The sequence below is a fragment of the Sturnira hondurensis genome, unplaced genomic scaffold (assembly GCF_014824575.4).
Source record: "Sturnira hondurensis isolate 20B ecotype Veracruz unplaced genomic scaffold, ASM1482457v3 Scaffold0008640, whole genome shotgun sequence".
Taxonomy (NCBI): Eukaryota; Metazoa; Chordata; class Mammalia; order Chiroptera; family Phyllostomidae; genus Sturnira; species Sturnira hondurensis.
The window spans coordinates 20172166-20196969 of record NW_028081271.1 but is presented as its reverse complement, the minus strand read 5'-3'; the positions used below and the strand labels follow the sequence as shown (position 1 = coordinate 20196969).

General features: G+C 48.1%; 1 protein-coding gene across 3 annotated transcripts in view; it reads right to left on the bottom strand.

Moving 5' to 3' along the window:
• Window positions 1–212: 212 nt before the first annotated feature.
• PLEKHA2 (pleckstrin homology domain containing A2) overlaps window positions 213–24804 on the bottom strand; it is a 69836-nt gene continuing 45244 nt past the window's right edge. For all 3 annotated transcript variants that reach the window (XM_037055420.1, XM_037055419.1, XM_037055418.1), the window contains 9 exons: window positions 24249–24297; window positions 22492–22589; window positions 17076–17216; window positions 16401–16547; window positions 16042–16110; window positions 15575–15645; window positions 12157–12220; window positions 4450–4527; window positions 213–4039 (listed from right to left, as the gene is read on the bottom strand). In XM_037055420.1, coding sequence (XP_036911315.1) covers window positions 3677–4039; window positions 4450–4527; window positions 12157–12220; window positions 15575–15645; window positions 16042–16110; window positions 16401–16547; window positions 17076–17216; window positions 22492–22589; window positions 24249–24297 — 1080 coding nt within the window. In that variant the 3' untranslated portion in view covers window positions 213–3676. The remainder of the gene's footprint in view (window positions 4040–4449; window positions 4528–12156; window positions 12221–15574; window positions 15646–16041; window positions 16111–16400; window positions 16548–17075; window positions 17217–22491; window positions 22590–24248; window positions 24298–24804) is intronic.

Genomic DNA, 24804 nt, shown 5'->3' with positions numbered 1-24804 from the left:
GACCTCCCCGCACACACACCCACACATCTTCCCAACAACACCCGTCTCTCCCCGAGGACCACGCCCGCCCCCCACCCAGCTCCAGGCCATGACGAGAGGTCCCGGGCCCTACCCTGAGCAGGGACCTACTTTGTGAAGTCCGTGAAACCAACAGGGACAGTCGGACAAGAGCGATCACCCATCCCAGGTCGGCGTTAGGAAAACACACCGTCTTTCAGTATCTCACATGGTTTTATTACAAAACAAGCAACAAAACAGTTTTAGAAAATTATTTTTTTGCTACATACCAATTCAGAGATCACATAAAATGAGAAGCGTAACAGTTTCCATGCACTCAGCTCAGGGTTTACAGCGCGAGCGCATTTCACAGCGGAAACACACTGGTTCAAAACACGGAATCATGCCACACGGTCCTAAGCAGTGGGGAAAGGTCAAACAGTTCAAAGGGACTAAGGCGAAAAGTGACCTCGATAAAAAGGTTTAATAAACCTGTTCATTTCCAAAATATTTTTACGTACATATGCCTGTGTATCTGGTTCACAGTGAAAACAAACCTCAAATCCCACAGCTCAACTACTGAACCTGCTGTTTTGTTTTGTTTTAATTGGGTCCTTTTAGCCTAGGTCAGAGCAGTTATGCTCAGGAAGAGAGAAAAAAAAAACTTTTGCTTCAAAGTGAACGCCAAAGCTGGACCTTACACTTACTGTTTCTCATGGGAATCTTCCGGCATTCTGCCCAGAAACAGGTGTGTAATTCCAACATTTTGACCTGAGGTCACTCTAGTCAATGTATATTTATGATGTCTCACAGTATGCAGAAAAGACCCAATTATGTTTAGCAACCATCAGCTAACTTGAGATAGCAAACCCTTAAGCTTTCCATAACAGTGGATGGTGAGTGTGGTTCAGCCATTGGGAAGACCACCTGAAATACTGTTACACATAGTGAGTCAAGACCCTGCCAAAAGTCTTATGAAAAACAGCACAACTCAGAGGTTTTCGTTCAACAAGGAAAACGCAGTACCTTTCTTAGTTCCTTTTTCTAAAACTCAGATTTATTCCAGAGACTATGAACTTAACTACTAACCTATAGTGCATCCTCGCCCTATTTTTTCCATTTGGTTACATTTTGTACATTTAAAACCAATGCTTTGGTCGTACATACAACATCTTTGGCTCACATGTATAATGTCATTAAAAGGCTGTGATGTGAAATAGGCCAGAAGTTAAGAAATACGGACACAAAAGGAATTGTGAAATACGGTTTGGGAATGAGAACGCTTTCAAGCTTCAGCTGAAGATAATTCTATTTCTCTAGTGTTGGAACTACATTAACAATGTTCTGACTTGAAATTCCCAAGTAGTTGCCAACCAGAGTCCTTGTTTTTCCCTCTATCATGATAATACAATCTGGATTTATAAGTATGTTTAATTTAACACATTCTCAAAATAGACCTTACTGAATAAGAAACATATTAGCTTACTTGATGGCCAATTATTTTAGCAGTAGTAATACAGCAGACAGTTTAATTTTTTAAAGAGAGAGATACATGGGTAGATTTTTATAATTTAAACACCAAAAGACTTTTATAACTTAAACTTTTCATGAGATAGGGAATTTTTAGAGCTCTTAAGAGCCCCTCATTTATTTTCATTAATTCAGTATCACTGTGTACTCTCTTTGATCTAGCCAAATAATTTTCTGAAGGAAAACTGGAACATGAAACCTGAGCCAAGGAGCTTCAAGAATTTGGAATGACTTCTTGAAAGCAGGCTACTTGAAGTATGTTGTAACCTTGACTACTCACAAATAAATAATTCCCAAAATGAGGATTTCTGAGGACAAAAGTATACAGGAGTCTGCAGAAAAGAGAGGGGGTGGGGGGGAGTGATGGACTCAGTAGCAGATTCCTCTTTCATACCAGGAGGCCAAACGGTGTAAGTGAAGGACAGCTTCAACACAGTGCAGTCAAGAGCAGTTTTTCAACATGACACTGACTTCCAGGAAACTGCGGTTCCAGGAGAAAAAGGTAAGATTTCCCTCGAGTTGCTAAGGATTTTCTGGTCACATCTTTTTGCCTCTGCATTCAATTTGGACATAAAGAGAGAAAGGGATTTACTTAGGTGACAAAGCTTCGCCTCTTCTGCTAGTCATTAATGTTTTAATTTAAAGATATAATTTGTTGATCTAGCTGATAAAAATTATAGACAGAAGTGAGTTATGTTTTCTCTCCCTTTAGGGGACCCTGGTCAGTTCCTGGTAGCAATTCACTGTATTAGTTGGACAGACAAATCCTCCCAGGGACCCCATAAATAGTATCCTTTTGTCAAATGAAAGAAGGCACAGCCTGAAATTTGGGTGGGAACCACGACCTATGCTCTCTACCCAGGAAATCTCTAGTCAGCAATGCATAGCCTCTAAATCAATGTTTCTATGCAGTGTCTATTTCATTAAAAATATAAATATCTATCAAGATTATCTTTGCATCTCTCTGCTCTTAAGTACATGGAACCGCATCCGATTACAAGGTCGGATCATGCAAATACACAAGGTTTCATTCAAAGGGCAACACAAAGAATAGGAGGAAAGCAACCTGCCAGGGTTTACGCTATTACAGCACTGAAACTCAGACTAATATTGGCCCATCAAAAAAGAGCTGGGGTTCAAGACAATCTGTCTTTGCTAAAACAGACCTTCCCTTATGTCTGGAAAACATGGCTCCAAAAAACTTAGCTTGGTGAACTCTAATCCATCTCTTCCCAGCACCTATTTCAAAGCAAATCTAAAACAGAGATCTGATCTACCACACAAGTGAATTATCACATACATATCAACCTTCCACACATCCCAACATAACACCATTATCAAGAGAAATGTCTGCTCTGTTCTCAATCATCATAACATTTAACACTGATAAGCCCACCCTTGGGGCCGGACACAGAAACCAGGTGGGCAGGTCTGTCCCTCACACTGACGGTATTTGGGGTCAAAGGACATCTAAACAAGAACAGAGTAATTCTCAAAATTGGCTGCTGCATTAAGTGAATCATTCCCCACCCCTTACAAGAGGTCTCCCTTTCTGCCCCTGCCAGGGTCCTGAGGGGATCTGCCCTGGTAGACATTCTGAGGGTCACCTGCCAGCCCCCAGATTTTAACACCTCCCCTCAAAATGAATCCCAGCCGAGTGGAGCCTGGCTCATCCACCACCCCTCCCTCCTTTCGGGTGGGTCAGTTACCACCCTCGTACTTCACAGTCTAACTTTGGCCAATAGACAGGAATAGGATAAAACCAGATGACTGGCCTAAGGTTTTGTGCCTGTCCTGACAACAAAGGCAAAGAGCTAAAACAGGGACAAGCAAATAAAACTTGGTTCGGGACAAGGTTGGAATTCCAACCTCCTCTCATTAGGACGACCTTGCAATAGTTGAACATGAGGTCGCCTGCTCTCCACTGAGCATGCCTACAGGTCTAACCTAGTCATTTTCCCAAATTAAATACACGGCACTAATTTTTTTTTTTACAAAAGCCAGCTGCATGGGCCCCTCCCACAGAGCATCCACAGGAATATTAGTGGCATAAAGACTTCTGACTACCCTCCCACAGAGAGGGACACCGAGTCGCAGCCTCCTTCTCTCGAGTCCTCCCCACCCCTCCCTCCCAGTGCACTGTGCCTCGTCACACGTCAGAAGTCCGTATGTTCTCATCATCCAGGTTGAACACAAATGGTTTCTCCTTGGGGTGTTGGGGCTCCGATCGGTGCCTCATCCGGGAGCTGGGCAATGCCCCAGGCGTACCGCTCTCCCCAAGTCGAGGCGCGAACAAAGAGTCCTCAGGAGTCTCTTCAGCCGGATGGAGCTTTTCTCCGGCCTGGGGGACGGGCGTCCAGGGTTGCCAGGAGGAGGCCACAGAGGGGGCTTTGCAGAGGGCTTTTTTCTCTTCCACAGGTGGCCGCGCTCTGCAGAAGACAGAGTTGGGCCCACCTGACAGGCTGGTGCTTCCAGGGCGAGTCAAAGAAATGGATCTAGAAAAGGATAGCTCCTACAAAAATAAAAAGGAAGAAAAATAAAGGAAAGCAAGGACTTTCCTGACAATGTTTATCCCAAGGCCCCTGGAAGAGTTCCCAGGTTCACCACCTCACAGGTCCAGAGGCACTTGTCTACAGAAATCTACTAGGTCCAATGGGATTCACGCCAGACTCGTCAAGGTCTGCCTGGCAGGGAGGTGCACACGTACAACACACCGGAAACTCTGTTTCTCTACCCAGCCCTACCTCCTCTGACAACCAAAAACAAAAAAATAAAAACGGGTGCCCAAGTCAATCGAAACAGAAAAACAAGACGGCCTGGGCTTCAGCTAGGACCAGGCTGCCGGCCAAATAAGGCCTTCAGGCTTCGGGACGATTATCGATGAGCTGGTAGTGACTCTGCAGCAGAAAGGAAGTGACTTACTCTGGGGTGGCACTTGAGGGCCTGGACAGCCGCCCTGATCTCCTTAATCCAGCTGCGCATGTCTTCTGGGCTGTCCGCCTGCAAAACATCCACGGCACTTACACAGACGTTCGGGCACCGTGATTTCGGCTTTCAAGTCTCTGACCCAATTCTAAACTCATAAAAACCACATCATTCAAGCTGGAAGAATCTCAGAGATCATCTAGTCCAGTGGCTTCAGCCCTTTGAGGACATTTTCCCCCCTGCAAAAATAATATTTGAGACCTCACAAATAAAACAGCCCAAAGTAGAGCTCGCTCTGCAATGTGTCCGGGGGCGGGGGGGGGGGGCGGGAGGAGGGGGGCAGGCAGGCAGAGCTGGGAGGCCCATCCCCTGCTGAAGTCTGTCTCCTGCTCTGGAACACAGTTGGCCTGGTCCAGTTTTCCAGACAATGAAAATGAGGCCCTGTGGCTGGTCTACATTCCAGTTCTCCTGCGTCCCAATGCAGTCATCTTTCTACTACAGACATCTGAACAGAATAATTCTATTTTCAACTCCAGTCCCATTAAAGCCAAATCCTCTACAAAGTCTCCCAGGTGTGTATTATCTCCCAGCTGGTCTTCTCTCAAAGCACAAGCTAGCTGGGTCTGTCTGGACTCTCCATCCAGGCCTCAGAGTTGTGAGACTTGGAGCACTAAGCTTAACAACATGTAGGAAGGACCCTGCCCAGAGTCAGTTATTTCCTCCAGAAATACCTACCAAGCCCAGAAGGGGGCAGCAGTGGCTCTGAGAAGAAAGGAAGAAAAGCCACCGCAAGTGGAGTTCTGGGAGTTACCAATTCTTTCCAGCCTTGGAGAGGCTGACTTAAGGCAAACCAGCAGACGTTTAATGAGGTGCTGGGCACAGAGATGGGACCAAGACTGAATCCCTGACCTCCAGAAATTCACATTTATCAACCTCACTCTGTCCCCCTGCACCCATCCCAAATAGTTCCACCCAAGTTCACAAGCATGCATCTGCGTGCCCATGGCACACATATATGCAAATACCACACTGCAGACTGCAAAATTCGGCACACATACCCCTCACTTCCGCCATCCCCCAAATGATTCTTTCCCTTTGCATTATATCAAGATCATACATGATCAGTTTTTCAAAAATCCTCAAACCAGCATCCCCGTCCCTTTCTGTCACCCCAAACAAATCTCCCTTGGTTAGGTGTGTGCAGGAGAAACTTGCAAGGGAAACGGTCTCGTGCCCTGCGAGCTGAGTCTAAAGCATGTGGTAACAAGTGCCCAAGGGGAGCACCCCTCTCAAACACCAGAGCTGCAAATGTGCCCACACCGTCTCTTCGGGCTCTTTCCAGTTATCCGACAACCCGGTGGTTCCCCAAGAAGAAGACAAATCCACCCCTACTCCAAAAAAATAACCAGGGCAAGATCTCCAAGATTCTTCTGGAATACAGTTTACTTCCATTAGAGCTAGCCTGCCCACAAGAAGAACTATTAGGAGAATGAAGGAAACTTTTGCAGGTAAAGCAGTGTGAACAGTGTCCAATACACAGAAAGGGCTTTGTAGGTATTAGCTATTATATTGTTATTATTACTACATAGGAAGGGTCTGTATGATGCCTTAAATTCCAACATTATAAATGTGTGCACTGCCCTCTCCCTGAGACTTTTTCCCCCTCTATCTGTAGATAATTCCTACCTAACTGATCACTGCCACGTCCGCCAGGCCGGAACACGCTTCACATTATCCAGATCAAATAAAATAACATATTTGGGGGGTGGAGAAGGATTATTTAGAATTGGAATGAGATGGAGGTAATTGGAAATCGTTTCTCAGAGATTTTCCTTCTAGGGAAGCAGATGCTGTTTGACAGGGGAACATGTTACAAGACAGAGGGAAAGACAGAGATGGGAGCCGGGGGAGGGACAGAGGTCTCCCACTTCACATAAGGGACCCGCACGATGACAACCCAATAATCAGTTTCCAGAGCTGTTAAGCTACTTCTCCTCCCATCGCCCTAGCAAAATGCTGCCTCCAAGTCCAAGGTTATAACCACCAGCCAAAGGCCACTCCCTATCTGTCCTTTGAGACCCCCACCAACAAACTGTCAACATGCCCCAGCCTCCAAGTAGCCAGGAGTCACCGAATCACGGAAACCTAGGAGTCTCCTGATCTGACACCTGGGGACTCAAGCACAAACATTCTCCAAAGCACGTTTAGACCATTTCCAACTCTCCTCTAATTATAAATAATGCTGCTGCCCACGCCTTGGTGCATGAAGGGTCTTCGTACCCCCCAGGGAGACCACCAGATTCAAGGGTACGCATTCCTTCCTGGATCTTACATGTGGCCAGAAATGTTTCTTGCTAGAACTACATATTATAATTTTTTAAAATCTTTGCTAATTGATAGGCAAAAGAATAAAATCTCCTTTTTAAAACATTTAGTAATGAATACAGATGGAAATTGTTTGCTGATGATATTTCCTCCCTAATTTTCTAATTCTGTGTAAGGACCTCTCTTTGTCAGGTAATCTAGGTAGTTAACCCAACCACATTAAAGTTGGCAATAATAAACACCAGGAAACTTTACTTTAACATTTAATAAGTTATTTAATAATATTATTCAAACAGAAAAGTGGGTACTGTAACAAAGCCTACATGAGAAGAAATAGATTGTTATTTCGTCAAGATCACAATTACAATCTCCATCAGTGATTTTAAGAATGAGATCCACTGGCAACAAAAATTCAGTGAAACTTCAAAGACTGTGCAAAAAACTATGATGTATGTATGCATCTATCTTTTATGAAAAGCCTGGGTTTAGCCTTTATCAAGACTGAAAAATACCTTAAAACCATATCCCAAAGGTAGCTTCATGAACCAGAGGAAAGAAACAGAGCTGAAGTCCACCCACCCTATGGTGAATCACTAAGACTGTAAAAGGCTTGAAGCAGAGAACCGAAAAGGCGTGCCACGCTCACGCCTTCATCTTTTCCTGGTGCTTAAACGTGTGCATTCGTTTCTGATGCCTGGTTCAAAAGAAGTAGTAGGGTTTCTGTCCTTAAGGGCAGTTTCTGAGGTGAGGGGAACAAAGGACCTTAAAACGAGTCACTGCAGTCTGTTTTGTTTTTATCACAGTTCGGTGAGCTCTCCATGAACATCTACTATGAGCCCGGCATTGTAACAGATGCAATGGCTTGAAGCAAGGATTTCCAGAGGCCATCAGTAAAAGGTTTCCAGTATCTGCTTCTTCGGTCCATTCCCAACCCCTGCCCTCTCCCCAAGCACCAGACCCTCTTTAGACCCAGCTCTGCCACATGACTGCTGAGGCTGCTTACACTCCCTCGTTCTGAGTGATGCCGTGCACCTCTCAGTCTAAGTTAAAACAGCAAGTATCCAAAAGTTCTAGCTCAGCACTCGGCTCTCCACGTGTGAGCCTTCTTAGTATTACTCCTGCCTTGACACAGACCTCGAGTGTTGGCCCCTGGGCTTATGCCAAGTCACCAAAACCGGCCTGCACTACATTTCTTATTTCTAGGAACTAATCCTCCTCTTGATAAGCTGCCTAATACCCTTGACCTTCCATGATTGGGAAAGAAGGAAATGGTGAGCCTCGCTCGCCCTGTGCCTGCTGAGGAGCCTGCTGACATCAAAAGCTCAGGTGCCTCCCACCAGATCCTGGATCCCTGTCACTGTGGTCCACCTGCCAGGACTCCTAGTTCCCCCAAGCTGGTCTTCCCAACACCAAGTCAGACTGGCCTATATCTTGGGCTCTGCACCAGGCTGCTTGTAAACAACACAAATGAGCAGGCCTTGTCCCAGCACCTGGTGCCTCGAATCCCTCCCATAACTCACCAGGTTTATGATCTCAAACAATTCACCTTCCGACACTCCATTTCCTCATCTGTAAAGCACAGATGACCTCAGAAACTGCTGAAAATTAAGTCATGTGCTGCCTGTAAATTGATTACCATCGTGTCTAGGATAGCAAAGTGGCCATAAACGGTAGCTTTTAATTAACACAAAGGAACTGTTACAGTGTGAGAGACCACAGGGTACAAATTACACATACACGTGACCTACAAGATAAATGTGACAGAGGAGGCAACACCTGAGTAGCCAGAATCCAGCCCCATTCTGTTGCCTAAGTCTCTCTCGTCTGCCCACGGAGTTTCGCTTCTCTGCATAGCTCTCCCAGCTCCTCGATCTCGCTTACCTAGATACCAAGCATAAACAGTTCTTTGAAGCAGATTTACTGCGCTTAAGACCTTAGGGGGCAGGTCAGAATGCCACTCTGGCCTGGTGGTACAACTACCGGCACCACACTGCATGAGCAGCCTTATATTCTTTCACTTTTTACATGAAGCCTGCTTTTTACTTGGAACAAATGACCGACAAACTGCCAGTCAAACTTCTTCAGGTTTAGGCACATGGCAAAAGCTCTTTCACAAAACTGAATGAAATGAGCCTGTTTGGCAGGAAGATCATGAAAGTATTTTCTTGCAAATGATGAATTTTGTGATTTCAAAGCAAAAATCAGAATTTCAGCTAATGTATATTCACTTCCATGAGCATGACAGTGTTCTATATTTAAAGACTTTCTTGGTGATACTGGTAGTGATATTAACAAATGTGCTTTTTAAAAATATTATGTAATAAAATAGGTCAACATTTGGAAAATCTGCATATCTCAGTGAGACCATGATTTTCCAAATGACTTAAGCATGCAGTTACAAAATCACGAATTGGTAAAAGGATTCATCCAAAGTGCAAAACTGACCAATGGATTTTAATGTAAGAGTATGAAACTTTATTATTATTGGCTTCTAATTTCACATTGCATGTAAATATAAAGAAACTACCATTTGCCCAGTTTGGGTATAGGCTCAAAGAAGAATACCTACAATTATCTGAAAAAGCTATTAAAATATTCCTTTCCCCCCAAACACATATCTCCATGTGGGGCCAGATTTTCTTCATATCCTTCAATCAAAACAACATATGGCCCCAGACAGAATGCAGAGGCAGCTATGAGCATCCTGCTGTCTTCTATTAAGCCAGCCATTAAAATTAAAGAGATTTGCAAAACAAAAAACAAAAAACAATGCTACTCCTGTTGCTTTTTCTGTTTTAGAAATGTAGTTCTTTTTCATAAAATGTTACATGTCTTAACACAAATGAGTTTCTAGTTACTATTTTAAAACAAATGAATACATATTTTAATGACGTTTAATCTCTTCTCTAGCCTCTGATTCCTCTTTGAGTTAGTTAGGTGTGATAAACAGAGCTGTCCATCCGCTCATTCATTTATTCAGGACGACGCTAGAGTTCTTTCATCCCAGAAATGTGGGAACAGAAGGCAAAGGAGGCTAAAGTGAGGAGAAGCTTCTGGTAAACATCCCTCACACTCGGGCAGATGAAGCAAAACCTTTGAACGTTTTTGTCGTTGCTGGGGTTCATGTTTCCCTAAGCCCTGTCCTAACTGCTACCCAGCGTAATCGGTCACTCGACCAACACTTATTTAGTACCACCAATGTGTGTCAGGCACCGTCTGTCTAGGGGCCTGGGTAGCATGTGCCCTCGGATGTCCCAGAGGCATGGTAAACTCAGAACCATCTTTGCTGGGCTTGTGTTTTCCATCCCCTCCTCCCAGGCTCCTGTCACAGCGATCGCTGCCATCAGCCACCGTTGCCTCTCCTTTCTCCCTGCACCCAACATCCAACCAACAACCAAGTGCTAGAAAAGACTCCTTAATAGCTTTCACATTTTTTGCTTTTGTCCCCCACCCTTGGGCTTTCTCTTGTTCCTCACCTAAACTATGCCTCACTCCCATCTCCCCCCTTTTCCCATCTGTCCTCCACCGTACACCCGGCCAGGCAGTTCACGGCCAGCACACCGTGCCTGGGGCAGGGGCTGAAGGCTATCATCTCTACTCTACAGATGAGGAACCAGGCTCTGAAAGTGACATCCCTTGCCCAAGGGATATTTCCAGAAAGTAGATCCGATTGGGTCACTCCCCTAGTTCAACCTCGAGGGGCCCTACCCCTCAGCATAGCAGAGGCTCTATAACAACGGCCAAGGTCAGGGCCCAGTGTGTGTGCTTTCCAGCCTCCAGGATGCCCTGTGCTCCGTCTACCTCCAGGCTTTTATTACACATGCTGTTCCCTCTGCCTGGGCCACTCTCCCCTCAGCTGCCTGGGCTTTGACATGTCTTCCCTCAGGAACCTCCCCTGACTCCTTGGCACTGGGGGTGGTGCCCTTCTTGTGAGTTCCCATGGCAACTACTACTCCATCTAATGGTAGCACGCACCACGCGGTTTCTGTCCTTGTTTATTCCCCTACCCCAACCAGGGCGGCAGTTTCACGCCAGCGATACATTTAGTTCCTTTTGTCATATTCTGCATTCCATGCTGGGATGCCCTGACCTCCTAAATGCTTTTTAAAATTTGCATATATTAAGGTTTACACTTGGCGCTATAAAGTTCTAGTCCACGCATCTACTATTGCAACATCACACGGAACAGTTTCACTGCCCTAAAAACTCCCGTGCCCACCCACCCAACACCCCCTCCGCCACCCCATCACACTGTTTTAATCGCCTGTGTACTTGACTTTCTCTCTCTCCAGCTCAGGATCTGTTCTGTGTGATGCAGTGTCCCCAGCATGAGGCAAAACACCTGGCACTCTAGAGATGCTCTACCATTACCAGCTAACACAGACCTGGAAGTGCTTCTGTTGCTCCTACAGTTAAACTTTACCCCCAAACAGCAACGGAGCCGCTCTCACACCCCCAGCAACACTTTCTGCAGCTCCCCACGTCATCTCTCCGGGATGGCAAGTGCTTGTCTGAATGAATGGATCCCACAGATGGCTGAGGCTGCCAGCATGTCTGCTGGGCTCTGGCCAGCTCAGAGAGGGGCCGAACAGAGCTGCTACCCAACAAACAGGGGTGGGGTGACCCCTGTGCAAGGGAGAGCACAGTTAAAATGAAGAGGAAAGGGCTTGGGGAACCCTGCAAAGCTTCGATTGAGGAGTCCCCCATTTAAACCAACACACGACATGACAGTCTTTTGCTAAAAATGCAGCGTTGTCACGATGCTCCAGGAATCGAGGCACGCTCTGTGGACTGTGAGGCGGGCTGGGTGGGGACTTGGCCCTGCAAGTCTAGGCCCTGTTTGGAAATGTGCCTTCCTAGCGCCTGTGATTTTAGAAGGAGTTGGGAGAACTCCAAGGCTGTGGGCGGAGGGGAGAAGCTTCTGATAGCTGAGCGGTCAGAGCCCAAACAATGGCTTTCTCTGTGCAGCTGGGCTCTGCACCTGGTGCCTGCACAGGGGCCTCCGCGCTTTTGTCCTTCCGCACGCAGCGATGACCACACACGGGCGGAGCTTATAAATACCCTCCGGAGGAGAAGTGAAACCACTGACCAGTTCTCCTTTTCTCTGCTTAGCTGGCGCCCAGCGGCTGAGAGCAGCTGGTCCACGCGCGTGTTCCCCAGCGCAGCGGCTCAACCTGCTCTTACTATTTTATGGTTGGGAAGCTTTTGGCAAACATCCTGTTTAGAACAAAATGGGACTCAGACTGACTTTCAGGGGCTAAATTTACCAACTAGAAACTTCAAACAAAATAAAAGAGAAAGCACAAGAAAGGGCAAGGCCTGGGAGCGCACCATTCACAGAAACGGGACACCAAAGCTTCCCCGGCGTGAGCTTGTTACCTGGATGTAGAAGGTCCTGGAGCTTGTAATGATTTCAAACAGGTTGTCCCTCATCAGGAGATCACTAGACAGAGAAAAAGAAAGTCAGCTGGTGGCGGGCACACCCAGTGGGGTCTCGATCCGTCCTCAGTCCAAGCACCAGTACCCTCCACCATAAAAGGGGTTCCTGGAACGTGGCTCCCTTGTCCCCTACCTCCCTCCGCCCCTGCCTCAGAAACACCACAGGGCTTTCCTCTGGCTTTGCTCTTTGAGGGGCTCGGGAGGTTTCGACATCCCCATGGAACTCACACACACATCGCCGCCCCCACCAGCTCTAACAGATCTAAAGCTCGTTCCCTCTAACGGGGGTGTCCAACCTGCAGCCCAGGATGGCTGTGAATGTGGCCCAACACAACATCGCAAATAGACTTAAAACACTGTGAGATTTATTTCTGTGATTACGTGTCACAATGTATTTAATGTGGGGCCCACGACAACTCTTGCTCTTCCAGTGAGGCTGAGAGATGCCAAGGCCAGACACCCCTGCAAGCCTTCTGCTAATATCCACCACACCCCACACCACCTATAGTCATGTGCTTTATTTGCTGTTGTGGAGTTTTTTCATGGCTAGGAATGTACGAAATGCTTTGTGTAAAGTACTGATTTAAGTGCTTTTTGTAAAATCAAGTAGATGAAAATTTGATTACATACACCTACAGACAGATTTAGGTATAGATATATCTATCTATAGACATATAGAGAAAAATGTACAATATAATGATTTGATATCTGCACATACAGCAAAACGATCACCACAATAAGTCTAGTTAACATCCATCACCATGCACAGTTCCAAATTTTTCTTGTGATGCAACCTTTTAAGATCTACTTTCTTAGCAACTTTCAAATATACCATGCTATTTTCTCCACACTGTACATTACATCCTCGGGATGTATTCATTTCATAACTGGATGTTTGCATCTTTTGGCCCCCTTTACCCACTTCACCCACCCCCACCCCCCACCTCTCAGGACCACCAATCTGTTCTTCGAGGGAACCCAGGTTCAGAGAGGTTACATGACTTGACCACGGCATTCAAGTCCTAAATGGCAGAGTCTGGACTTGAACCCAAGTCTGACTCTGGAATCTACGCTTTAATTTCTCCACTACGGTCTGCCTCTCCCCTAAGGGAACCAAGGCTCTCATATCCAAACCCTTCCCCCACCCAGGCAGCAACCGGTCAGCCTCATGAAGTTCCTGCTGTGTCTCATCACGCTGGCCTGAGGGGACTGGACACTCAAGGAGAGAAGAGGAAGGAAAGAGCAGATGACTCCAAGAGGCTTCAAATGGGGTGGGAGTTTGGGAAGAAGGATCCTGACTTCTGCAAAGAAGGCGAGAAGCAGCTGATACTCAGTGGCAAACCTCAAAGCAGCTGAAATGACTTCCGGTATTAAATGCGTCCCAGTGGGGGATAGCTAAGGAGTGAAACACCTAATTCATTCTCAATAAAAGAAAATTTAAAAAGCTAAACTATATAACGTGGTGTTAAACTGTGTGCTGTAGGGGAAGAGTTAGAATAATTCCAAGAAAGGACCGATCACAGGCAGAGTCAGTTTCCTGAATGAAGACTTGAAAAGAAATGGCAGGCGCCTGGCCAGTGACATGGGCGCCAGGCACAGGAGCATGAGACGAACGACCCACACAGAAGGGGACAGCAAGGCAGTGGTCAGACAGGCCTGGGGTCAGATTCTGACTCTACTTCGAGAAAAGGTATTTTAGGAACCTTTAAAAACCTTTCTGAGCCTTTGTACCCTAACTGCCTAAGAGAAATGAGAAGAACTCCTTTTTCTGGCCAGTCACCACCAGATCAGTTTTAAGGAATATAAGGCATCTGGCATAAGGCGTGTCACCCAGCAGTCAACTGAAACCCAATTCACTATTATCATCACCTTCTTAGTTTCTGAGAAGAGACAGCTCTGCTCTCTAGCTAAAATGTTTTAACCTTTTAAACTACTCGTGCACACAGAATGTAACCATGGAATCGAACACTGAGGAGATGAAAGAAAAGCAGGGAGGGGCCCCTCCCCTTTTCAGGTCTAATTCTCAGGATACATGTCGCCCTTCCATGCAAGGCAACCAATGTTGGCTGATGACCCAGATGCCCACAGGCCCCTTGACGGGGTTGAGAGGAAACACCGTCTCATAGGCCTGTAATGTGCAGAAGAGGTTATGGGGCCCCGTTCCCTGAAGATCTTCAGCCCCCTTAACTCTTATACACAGAGTTCAGTCTGACACAGACAGGTATCTCGGTGAAGTATGAAACACTCTCAGGGCTGAACCTTCTCTGGGTTCTCTGAGGAGAATGCCCCGAAGTGCCCACCACATCGTATGTCTAATCAGTGTAGGCTTTTGCGGGTCAGGAACCGTCTCTGAGGGCCTGGTCACACTCCAGCTTCCCTTCGCCGCACTTTGGGAACGTCCATCTCTAGCTGCTGTCACGGACTATTTATGGTCACTGTGCTCAGAAACTGCCATTTGCAAGACTCAATGCATTGCTCCAGTCCCTGCTCCGCTGGGTCACAGAGCACTTCGTTTTCATGCAAGGCCCTCCCGTGGCTTCAGCTGAGAGCAGTCTGCCTGCTGCTAATTGCTTGCCAGAGGATGCTGGCTAACCCTAACCCTAACCCTAACCCTAACCCTGTGGCCCAGGGCATGGGATGAGAGACCGCTGCACAGTCCCTAAGGACTGCAGCTTCAGAGCCAAAGGGCAGGTTTCTAGATGTCCAGAGATGTCCAGATGCCCTAAGTTTCTAAAGCTTACTTTGGATACAGGAGAGCCCTTACCTGGGGGCCTCAGGTCCACAAATGACCTATACCCCGTGATACTTGGAAGGTAACCATTTCTTAGTGGAAAGAGGAACACATTAGGACGACCTCCTCTTTCTGCCCAGTGGGAGTGAGAGTTGCCGTGAATCACCTTGTGTGATCGGGATACCAGGGACTTGTCAAAAGGGAGAGAAGAGGCGTAAGAGACTCAGAGAGGAGGCACAGGCAAAAGCAGTGACCAGACCAGACGTGCCGAGAAGTGGGTGACCAAGGCACGGGGCCCGCCCTGAGCCCCAGGCCTCCTGGGCAGTGAACACCCAGCACTGCGGCTGCAAAACACGGCAGCACCACACTGCTCCTGCATTCGCCTTCCTCTCCATCAGAGGAGTATCACACAGGCTCGTCCTCTCAGGGGCAGAGGGGAAGTCAGCCGGTGCAACCTCACATCCACGCCAGCTAGGATGTGGCAACTCAGCCACAAGACCTCAGGTCTGGGCCCTTGTGCTTGCTTGGAAGCGGACTCTCGAACACAGCCTCAGAAGTGTGGTCTATGGAGATATCAGAGGACAAGTGGGGATTTTGAGTAGAAAAAAAATGAACAGAGACAATTACCCAGATTTGACAAGACACTCATGGGTCTTGAGAACATCCTTGAGAAATATCGTGCGCAGCGGTTCTCGGTCCTGGGGGGAAGGGAAAGAGAGGTAAACGAAGATGTCCGCATAATGCCATGGCCCCGGCTCACTGCCTGACATGACAGGCTTCTCTCGGCAGAGACGGCTAGCTGAAAACCAGGCTGCAAACAAGGCGAGGCCTCAAACCCATCAAGAGATTAAAAAAAACATCTAAGATGTTCAGTGGCTCTGACCACAGAAGAGCTCACTGCAAGGAAGGAGGGAGGAAGTTCGGGCCACTGTGACCTCACTGTGATGGTGAGCACACAGGCCGGATGGAAGTAAGACAGATAGGGGCCCCTCCAAAGTCTGTGTGTCTGCCACGCCTCTACACACCCCTCCACGGGGTCACTGGGGTTCCTCTTCCCTCCATGGCCTCTGGGAGGGCCCAGGGCAACTACAAACCTGCTCACACTTGAAGTAGGAGATCGTAAAGTCATCGAGTGCAAAGAAGCGACGTTTCCAGCTCTTCCGCTGAAATGTTAAGTACAGAGCAGGACATTAGGAAGAGGTCCCAGCACTCCGGAGAGTGTTCCAGTCCTAAGCTCCCAGGGACACAGCCCCATGGCAGCGGGGCTCCCGCATTCAGTGGGGACACAAACTCCTTCCTACCTGGGGCAACGCCTCTGACTTGTGGGGGGAACGTTTGGCCCGGGCCTCTCGGGGTTTGGGCAGGGGCACGGAGGACGGCGGCGCCTCCTTGCAGATGCTCCCCCACTGCTGCACCCACACCCCCCAGCCCCAGCCCCAGCGCTGACACTCACCACGTTCCCTTGCTTCACACAGTAGCCACTCTTAATGAGGGGAGGGCCAGTGGGTACACGGCAGCCCGTCGTGGGGACGTAACTCTGGGACCTCCGAAGGATGGCGTGGGACCCTGGCTCGCTCCCTTCCTGCCCATCCCCACCATTCTACAAGGAAACAGTGTCAGGGTTAGCACCTCCCCCTCGATCCTTAAGCAGCCTCCCCCCACCCCGCCCAGCTCCCTCTGGCCAAGTCACCTCTTAGCCTCTCTGCCCATGATGACAGTCAAAGAACTAAACAAGAAAATAAACACTTTCTTTGCTCCCATCAGGCTTCGCACCAGGGGCTTTCACGGAATAAGGCTCAGGGAGTTTGGACAGACCCAGGAGAGAGGGAAGGAAGGAGAAGGCAAACCAGAAGAACATGGAAACCTCACGTGCCTTCCATAGCCCCACCCCTCGCAGGGTTCACCTGTGCTCGTCTCAAACCCTGCAGGCCACACGGCTTCATGACACAGTGGCCCCAATGTCTATGCTGCCATTTCCGGCCTCTACCCGGCCCTGTTGTTTCTTGCCCATCCCATCTGCCCTGGCTCCCCCTCTCCCATGCCCCCAGCACAGTCCTCTGTGCACGTCACTGCCACAACATGGCCACCACATGCCCCCACGGCCCCCGGCAGCCCCAGGCGGCAGCACCTGGTTGATGGGTGTGTGCACCACGACCCCTCCGATGATCTCTGTCTTGTAGGCCACCGGTGGCTTCTTCTCCAGGGCCTGGGGGACTGTTAGGTTTTTGAGAACTTCCGTCGCCAGGGGCATGTTCCCATGTTTGGGTACCTGGGAAGAGGGATGGCATCGTGGTCAACAGGAAACAGAAACTTAGGAAAAGCAGGGAGTTGAAAGCAAGGCAGGAGGGGTGAGAAAAGCTAACGTACCCAATTATAGTAAGACGTCCCCCCCCAGGCGCTCAAGTGACCCATAGCGTATGAATATGAAGAACTCTGCCAACAACTCCACCATGCACGTGCACACACACATACGTGTGAACACGCTTAACAAGTGTACTGAGCACCTACTGTGACTCGGCCCTTCCCCGGCGAAAGACTAAAGGTAAAACAGCAAATTTAGACACAGGTCCCCCCCTCACAGCACGTATGTGCTCGTGGGAGAGACTGACCAAAACTGCAGAGCAAAACAATTAGCATCACTCCCAATCGCGGCAAGTGCCATGAAGAACGGAAATGGGGGATGGGCTCGCCACAAGCAGGGGACCTGCCTGAGGTGGGGCGGTTAGCGTGGGCCTCCAGAGGAGCAGACGGGCAGGCAGTCACCTGAAGGGTGGAAAGGAGCCAGGGGTGTGAAGGCAGAAGAAAGCCCGTTACTACTGGAGGGGACAGGTGACACAGGGGGGTACAGGGCACAGAATTAGGAAACGTGAGCTTTGGAGCCCTAGGGCCTGGGTGCAAGGCCTGATCTGTCACTAACTAACCGAGGGACCTTCAGGCAATTCGCTGAATGTCCCTGGGCCTCCACTGTCTCCTGTGTAAAATGGAAAGTGAAATGACATTTATCTCACAGAGTCACTGCGGTTATCCAATGATAGTGTGCATTCACTTAACTTTAGAAAGACAAAAATACAAAAGCATTACAAATGACTTCAGTTAACACTTCCAAACGGTCCTCACACTGACCAACAGAGCCCCTTCCGAAGCAGGGGCTGTCTCCACTCCTGACCACGGCCGATCTCACACACAATCACAGAACCTTCACAGTTAGTTGGAGACCACAGGCCACAGGCTGCAAACCGGTCGCCTAAAGGCAGACTTTGTCCAAACCGTGTTCAATGTGTCCTGGGCAATGTGTGTTTCGATCTACATTGGACATTTGGGGCGTTTCGCATAAAAATCCAGATTTCCAGCCAAGCAGCAGCTCACTCTTTTGATGGGGATTACGTTCCCCACTTTGCTCCCATCCCTCCCATTCTCCCCACACTGAGGTCACACTTCAGGCGGCAATGGTCCTCATTTACTTCGTTTTCTTTCCTCCTTGTCCATGTCACTCATTTATAACAGAGTCTGCAGACGCTGAAGAAATCTTTCATTGTGTAAGAAAAAAAGAGAGGCTTGGAACACTCAAGTCATTTGGCTACAACCTCGACTAGCAACTAAACAGAGACTAGAGCCCCACCCCCAGCTGGGGTGGCACCCGCGGCATCACGCAGCCTCCCGTTCACAGGAACTCTGTGCAGACCACATGAGGAAACCTAACATCCTCTTCCGCTTCTCCCGCAGCCCAGGGAGTCAGAGGGACCTGCAAATGTAGACCCTTCAAGAGCACACAGCTCAGGGGGACCAAGGACACTCAAAGGGGTAAGACCACTGAGTAAGCTGGGGCCCCCAGAAAGATGAGACCCCTCTTTCAGGCCTGCAAACTGCGTGCACATAGACAAGGGTGACCTCTGCCCACCACGTCTGGAGGTGGGGCCAGACACCCACCCTGCCCTTCCCTTCTGGCTGTGGGGAGAGAACGGCAGTTCCCATGGCTTTGGGCCTGCGTTCAATGCCAAGCAATGAGCTAAACTCTTCACTACATTATCCCTAATCTCAAGGAATCTTATCCTATATGTATTACTTTCTCCATTTTATAGATGAGGTAAACAAAAACTCGTTAAAACGAAGTCATTTGTGGGAGGAACTGCCCGACTCACCAGTGCTAAATACGCCTACCTACCTACCACCCATTCCAACTTTCTCTGCATTTTGTTATTATGAGATAAACTTCTTCAGGAAATGCTGACTATTGCTGGGGTGTTCGGTGATACCATCACCATGGAACAGCAGAAATTCTCCCCAAATGACCCAAGTGAATTCCGGAAAGCCAGCAAAGAAACAGGGACACAGCTTTGGGTTCGCAGCAGCCAGAACAAAACCTCACAGAAGCTTGGCTATTGGGTCACGTCCTCTCGGAATTTCGTCCCTCACCCAGAGAGCGGCCAGTGGTCACAGCTCATGCCCCTGCGGCTCATGCCCCTGTAGCCTCCCAGAGCCTTTCCAAAACCGCTACACTTCCAAAGAGTTAGAATCAGCCTGTGAAGGACCGACTCCACAAATTCTATGCTCATCATCTTCTTGGTTTGTCATTATTATCCCAGAGGCCTAATCAAAGGTGGGCCCTCTTCCATTCACCTGTGGTGTGTTCTCCCACACTGGAGATCCACGTGGGTCTCCTCCACAATGTGAAATGAGACTGGCGAGGACTTTCTCCTCACCAGGCTCACCTAGACTGCTGTGGTGGGGAATCCAATACAGGGCGTGGGGGTGAGGGGCTGTGCTTCCCGTGTACAGCTCAGTTTCCAACCCTTTGGAGAAATGTAGTGAGTTGAATAATGTTACCCTCTAACCTCAGAATGGGACCTAGTTTGGAAACACGGCCCTGGCACACGGAACTAAATTAAGATGAGGTCATATTGGTTGAGGGTGGGCCCGAAGTTCTCTGACTGTAAGAACAGGAGCGGTCTCACATAGACACTCAGGCCATCCGAGGATGGAGGCAGAAACAGAATGACGCAGCTACACACCAAGAGGTGCTGGGAGCCACCCAAAGCCAGAAGAGGCAAGCACTCTCCCTTAGAGGCCCCAGAGGGAACACAGTGCTGCTAACGCCCTGTTTTATACTTCTGGCCTCCAGAACTGTGAGAGAATCAATTTCTGTTGTTTTAAGCCACCCAGTTTGTTATGGTAGCCTTAGAAAAAAATATGGAAATATTAACATTCTGAGAGAGCCTGATTCTTTAAATACCACATGTTGATTGTTTTCTTCGGGCATAAGAACTCCGTGACCTGAGCCCAATATGAGCAAAGATCTGTGGGCAGAAAAACTGGATCCGTCCTGGCTCCACAACCGTGGGCGGGCCACTCTGATCTCTTGGCGTCTGCATCTCCTCCTTTATAAACGGGGATAATACTTACACTTGCCCTTCCTACTTAAGGTTTTTACAAGGCAAAAATTTTTTAAAAAGTGATGTGCAAGCTAACACATTTGAACACTGTTGCTCGTTTTTAATATTTTTATAAACCCCTAGGTCTTGGGAGCCAGAGGGTCCTGGGGTTTGAATCCCAGCTTCACTGCTCATGAACCTCTAGACTTTGGGTAAGACTCTGACTTCCCTTCTCCTCCTCGAAAAAATGACAACAAAACCACCTGTCTCACGCAGTGCTGTGTGGGGTAAACGGCGGGCACGTGTGAAGGTTTAGCTCAACGTGCTCTCTGTCTCCTCCTCCACCTCTGCGTCCCGCTAAGTACCTGATGCTTCCTTTGCACATGAGGGGCCTTAACATTAACGTGACGTTATCCGGTCGGTGTCCCAGCCCCACATCCTAGCCTCCCCAAGGAAGGACAGACGATGCAAGGAGATGCAGAAGTAAAGAAAGCAGTAAACCCTCCAAGGACACAAAATGATTAGGAGGATGGAGAGTACCCCCCTCTTCCTTCTATCCTGTTACAAGATCTCCGGCAAGAGGCCTGAAGCGATGTATTAACTGAACAGAAGAGTGAGGGGGGTCCCTGAAGACTGTGTTCGACATCCCGCCATGCCTTTGGACTTCCAGCCTCTGGACACCTGCATGCTCCCCCCACTCCCGTGGCCTGTAACCTCCCCTCCATGGGGCCAGAAAAGAGCAGAACTAGCTGAATAGAGCAACACTCTAATCCAGGCACGAAAGAAAGGGAAAGAGGTTCTCCGCTGCCTTACACGCTGTGCAGCCCAGTTCACCAGGCAGAAAGAGAGGAGGGAATCCAGGAGGAAATGCTGAATGAGGATAAAGTTTCAGACACTGAAAGGAACTGCCCAATTGTGAAAGACGCAGAGCCTGAAGACCTCAACATGAACAGAGAAAGCCTTTACTAAAATCAGCACTCTGACACCAAGTCCACCAGCGTATGGGGGAGGAGACACAGGCGTTAGCAGCAATCTCCTGCTTTCTGCTCTCTCCTCACGGGTGCAACGAAGTTTGTCAGAAAAACAATCTAACAAGCAAAACTGCTTCAGTGACTGAATTGTACTCTGCTAGGGTCTAGCATCACAGGTGTTGGATAGATTTCTTCTGTTACTTTTTTCATGGACATCCTGATGCATCTGGAAAATGATCCGTCCCAGCACGTAACGGTTATTACTGGAAGTCACTAGAATGCAAAACTTTCTGACTGTATGACACAGAAAATCAAACTTTTCAGCATACAAACCATGTTTACGATGCCACAAGTCTGTCTAGATTATTGGTTAAAGGTCTAGTGTTTCCCAAAATGCATAGTTTCCCTCTCCACCTCCCTATCCTTCTCCCATTCTTTTGTCTATATTTCTAAGGAAGAAGAAAGATGTGCTTCATCAGTTAAGTCAGGGAGATGAGAGTACTCGTGACCAGTCAGTGAACTAGCTCCATGATGCTTTTAAATAAAACATGTGGGTTTTATTTAAAGAGAGGGAGAGAAACATCAATGTGAAAGAGAAATCATTGACTGGTTGTCTCACACGCACCCCAAATGGGGACTGAGCCCACAACCCAGGCATGTACCCTGACCAGGAACCAAACTGGCGACCTTCCAGTATACAGGACAACACCCAACCAACTGAGCCACACTGGTCACGAATCAGTGACACTTTTAAATAGCCATCCACCATCTTTGCAGGACAAATTGGTGGATGGCCTGGACTGACGCCCCCAGGCCACTCTTCAAGTGAGAAGAGTATATTCCCTTAAGCCAGGACTAAGTTCTGACTTGCCTCCTCATATGCTTTTTCCCCTTTACTTCCCATTGTCAGCAATGCATTTTCCAATCCTACTGCCTTCCAATTCAGCATTGCCCAAAACACAACTGACCAGGAGTCCTCCCAGGAAGCACAAAGCAGGCACTCCACAAACTTCCCATTGAACTTGATTCAGACTCTCTTTTCACCTTGTAGTCTGCCACGGTGTAAGAAGAGGCAGGGGAACTGGACCTGGAACAAGCTTCTGGAAAAGCCCCTGCCACCACTGGAATCCTTCCCCACCCCAACAGGCCACAGGCCGGGAACAGGTGTGGACCCCTCCCAGAGAGGAGAAGAAATCATACATACAGTGATTTTGCTGGCTTGATTCAGGGCTTCAACCCAGTCCTTCAGATCTTTCTGGTCGTTGGCTTGAAGAAAATACCGCTGAGAGAGGGCATTGATGACTGCAGACATCATGGAGAAGAGGGGAGAAAAATCCAGGTCAGAAGACATGCAGCGCAGAGACTTCACAAAACTAAAGTGTTTGACGCAGCACGATGCGGGACCCCCACAGAGGAAGACTCTTCCCACCGTGCAAAGTCCCCTGCGTGAGTACTGGGGAAGCAGCAGGCTACAATGCTCTCTCTTTAAGAATGTGGGGTAGTCTACTGGCCACAGGAATGACACCTGACATCAAAAACAACCTTAACGTGCTATTGTGCAGGGAGTAATGGGGCTGCTAGTCTGCCACCAAGAAGACATGCTCCTGACCTGCTTTTTAGAGGTGCTGACAAATTTACACGCATAGTGATACATGCACAATTTTGGCCCCAGAGTTCCTTGTTTCCACTGACACACTGGCCTGGGTTAGGAGTACTGTCTGTGGTTAGAAAATGGAACAAAGCTTTTTTGAATCAAACGATCAAATCTGTGACCTTGACCTCATTTTCAACCTGGTCTTTCCCCTGAGCACTCCAAGAGGTCAATAATTTACTTCTGGGTTCACACATTTTTTTAAATAGATCTGCTGACCACAAAACCTGACAGTGTCACTTTTTAGCTTAGCAGTGACAGTTAAAAAAAAAAAACCATGGAGCCCTGGCTGGTGTGGCTCAGTGGACTGAGTGTCAGCCTGAGAAACAAAAGGTCACCAGTTCAATTCCGTCAGGGCACATGCCTGGGTTGTGGGCCAGGTCCCCAACCAGTTAGGGGTGTACAAGAGACAACCAATCAGTGTATTGCATATCAATGTTTCTCTCCCTATCTTTCTCCCTCCCCTTCTCTCTAAAGATAAATAAATAAAATCTAAGCAAATAAAAAATAAAAAATGATGGAAGAACGAGAGCACCAAAGAAGCTCGACCCAACCTGCAGTTGGGAGAGAGGATGACCCAAGGGTCCATTCGATTCTCCTAGCATAAAAAAAGCCTCAACTATTTTAGAGGTGAGAATCACAGGGCATGGAGTTCATCACCTCATTCACTCAGTGAACAAATATTTATCGAGCACCTACTATGTGCCAGAACCACACTACCTGTTGAGGATACAGGCATACCCTTGGCTTCATAAGCTTACATTCAGAATCACCCTAAATATATAAAAGAATCTATTATCCTTTGCTTGTAGCACTTAGTACAGTACTGACAAGATAGTGGGAGCTAAATACACACTGATGAGTCAATGACTTGAGGCATCCACCAAGTGGCTCTGCCTCCCATGTCACCCCCAACACGGCCACTCCTTTGTCAATACCAAGACACTAAAACAGAATATGCCATCTTTTCTATTATCTCCCCAACTTTCCCAAGTCTCCGCCTTACCTGAGCATGCCACTAGAGAGCCCTGAATTCAGCGCTCCTAGAAACTTCTAGTACATACTTTGAGCCCTAACCTGGGGAGCCAGGAAAACCTGCCACACCACTGGACCTCTAGCTTGGGTTATTAATAGCCTTTGTGGTGAGACCAAGGAAAGTAGGACCACTTGAGGGCCAGGAACATGGCTGTGACTGGAGTCACTCATACACTCAGGGCTGAAGTCACGTGTGATCAGCAGACTGTCTCCAGGCCAAAGAGGAAGTTGCTGTAGGAGGGCTCAGAAAACCCGTCCCCTAGCTCAGTACTTACCAAAGCAAAATGGAGTCTTTGGCTTCTGCTTGGGGGTAGCTATGCTCACCTAAATCAAATAAAAAATAAAGAAGCATAACCATGTTTCTAACACTGTTAAAGAGCATTTTCCCCATTTTTGTGTGTGAAATAGTTCTTACGAAACGAAGCATATATAAATATGTGAACACTTTAAAAATAATAACTGAGTGGAAACCCTGTACTCACCATCCAGATGATGCACTAGGACGTTATCAGCCATGTTTCTCAGAAGTCCCCTATGCGCCCCTCCCTAACAGGGTCCCATCCCCACCCCGCAGAGATCATCTCTGTCTGGATGTCTGTGTTAATCTTTATCTTTTTGAAAACACTTTCAAAAGCCACTGAGTCTTGACAAAATTCTCTCTGGACCACAACACCTGTACTGGCCCCACTGACACCAGCAAGATTCTACTCCTCTCTCAACCACCAAGCCCCCTCCCTAAACTGTTCTCCACATGGAACGTGGTATTGCTACAAATACACAGATTTCCAGTGCATCTCACAGAAACACGAGGCGGCACGGCACTCACTGCAC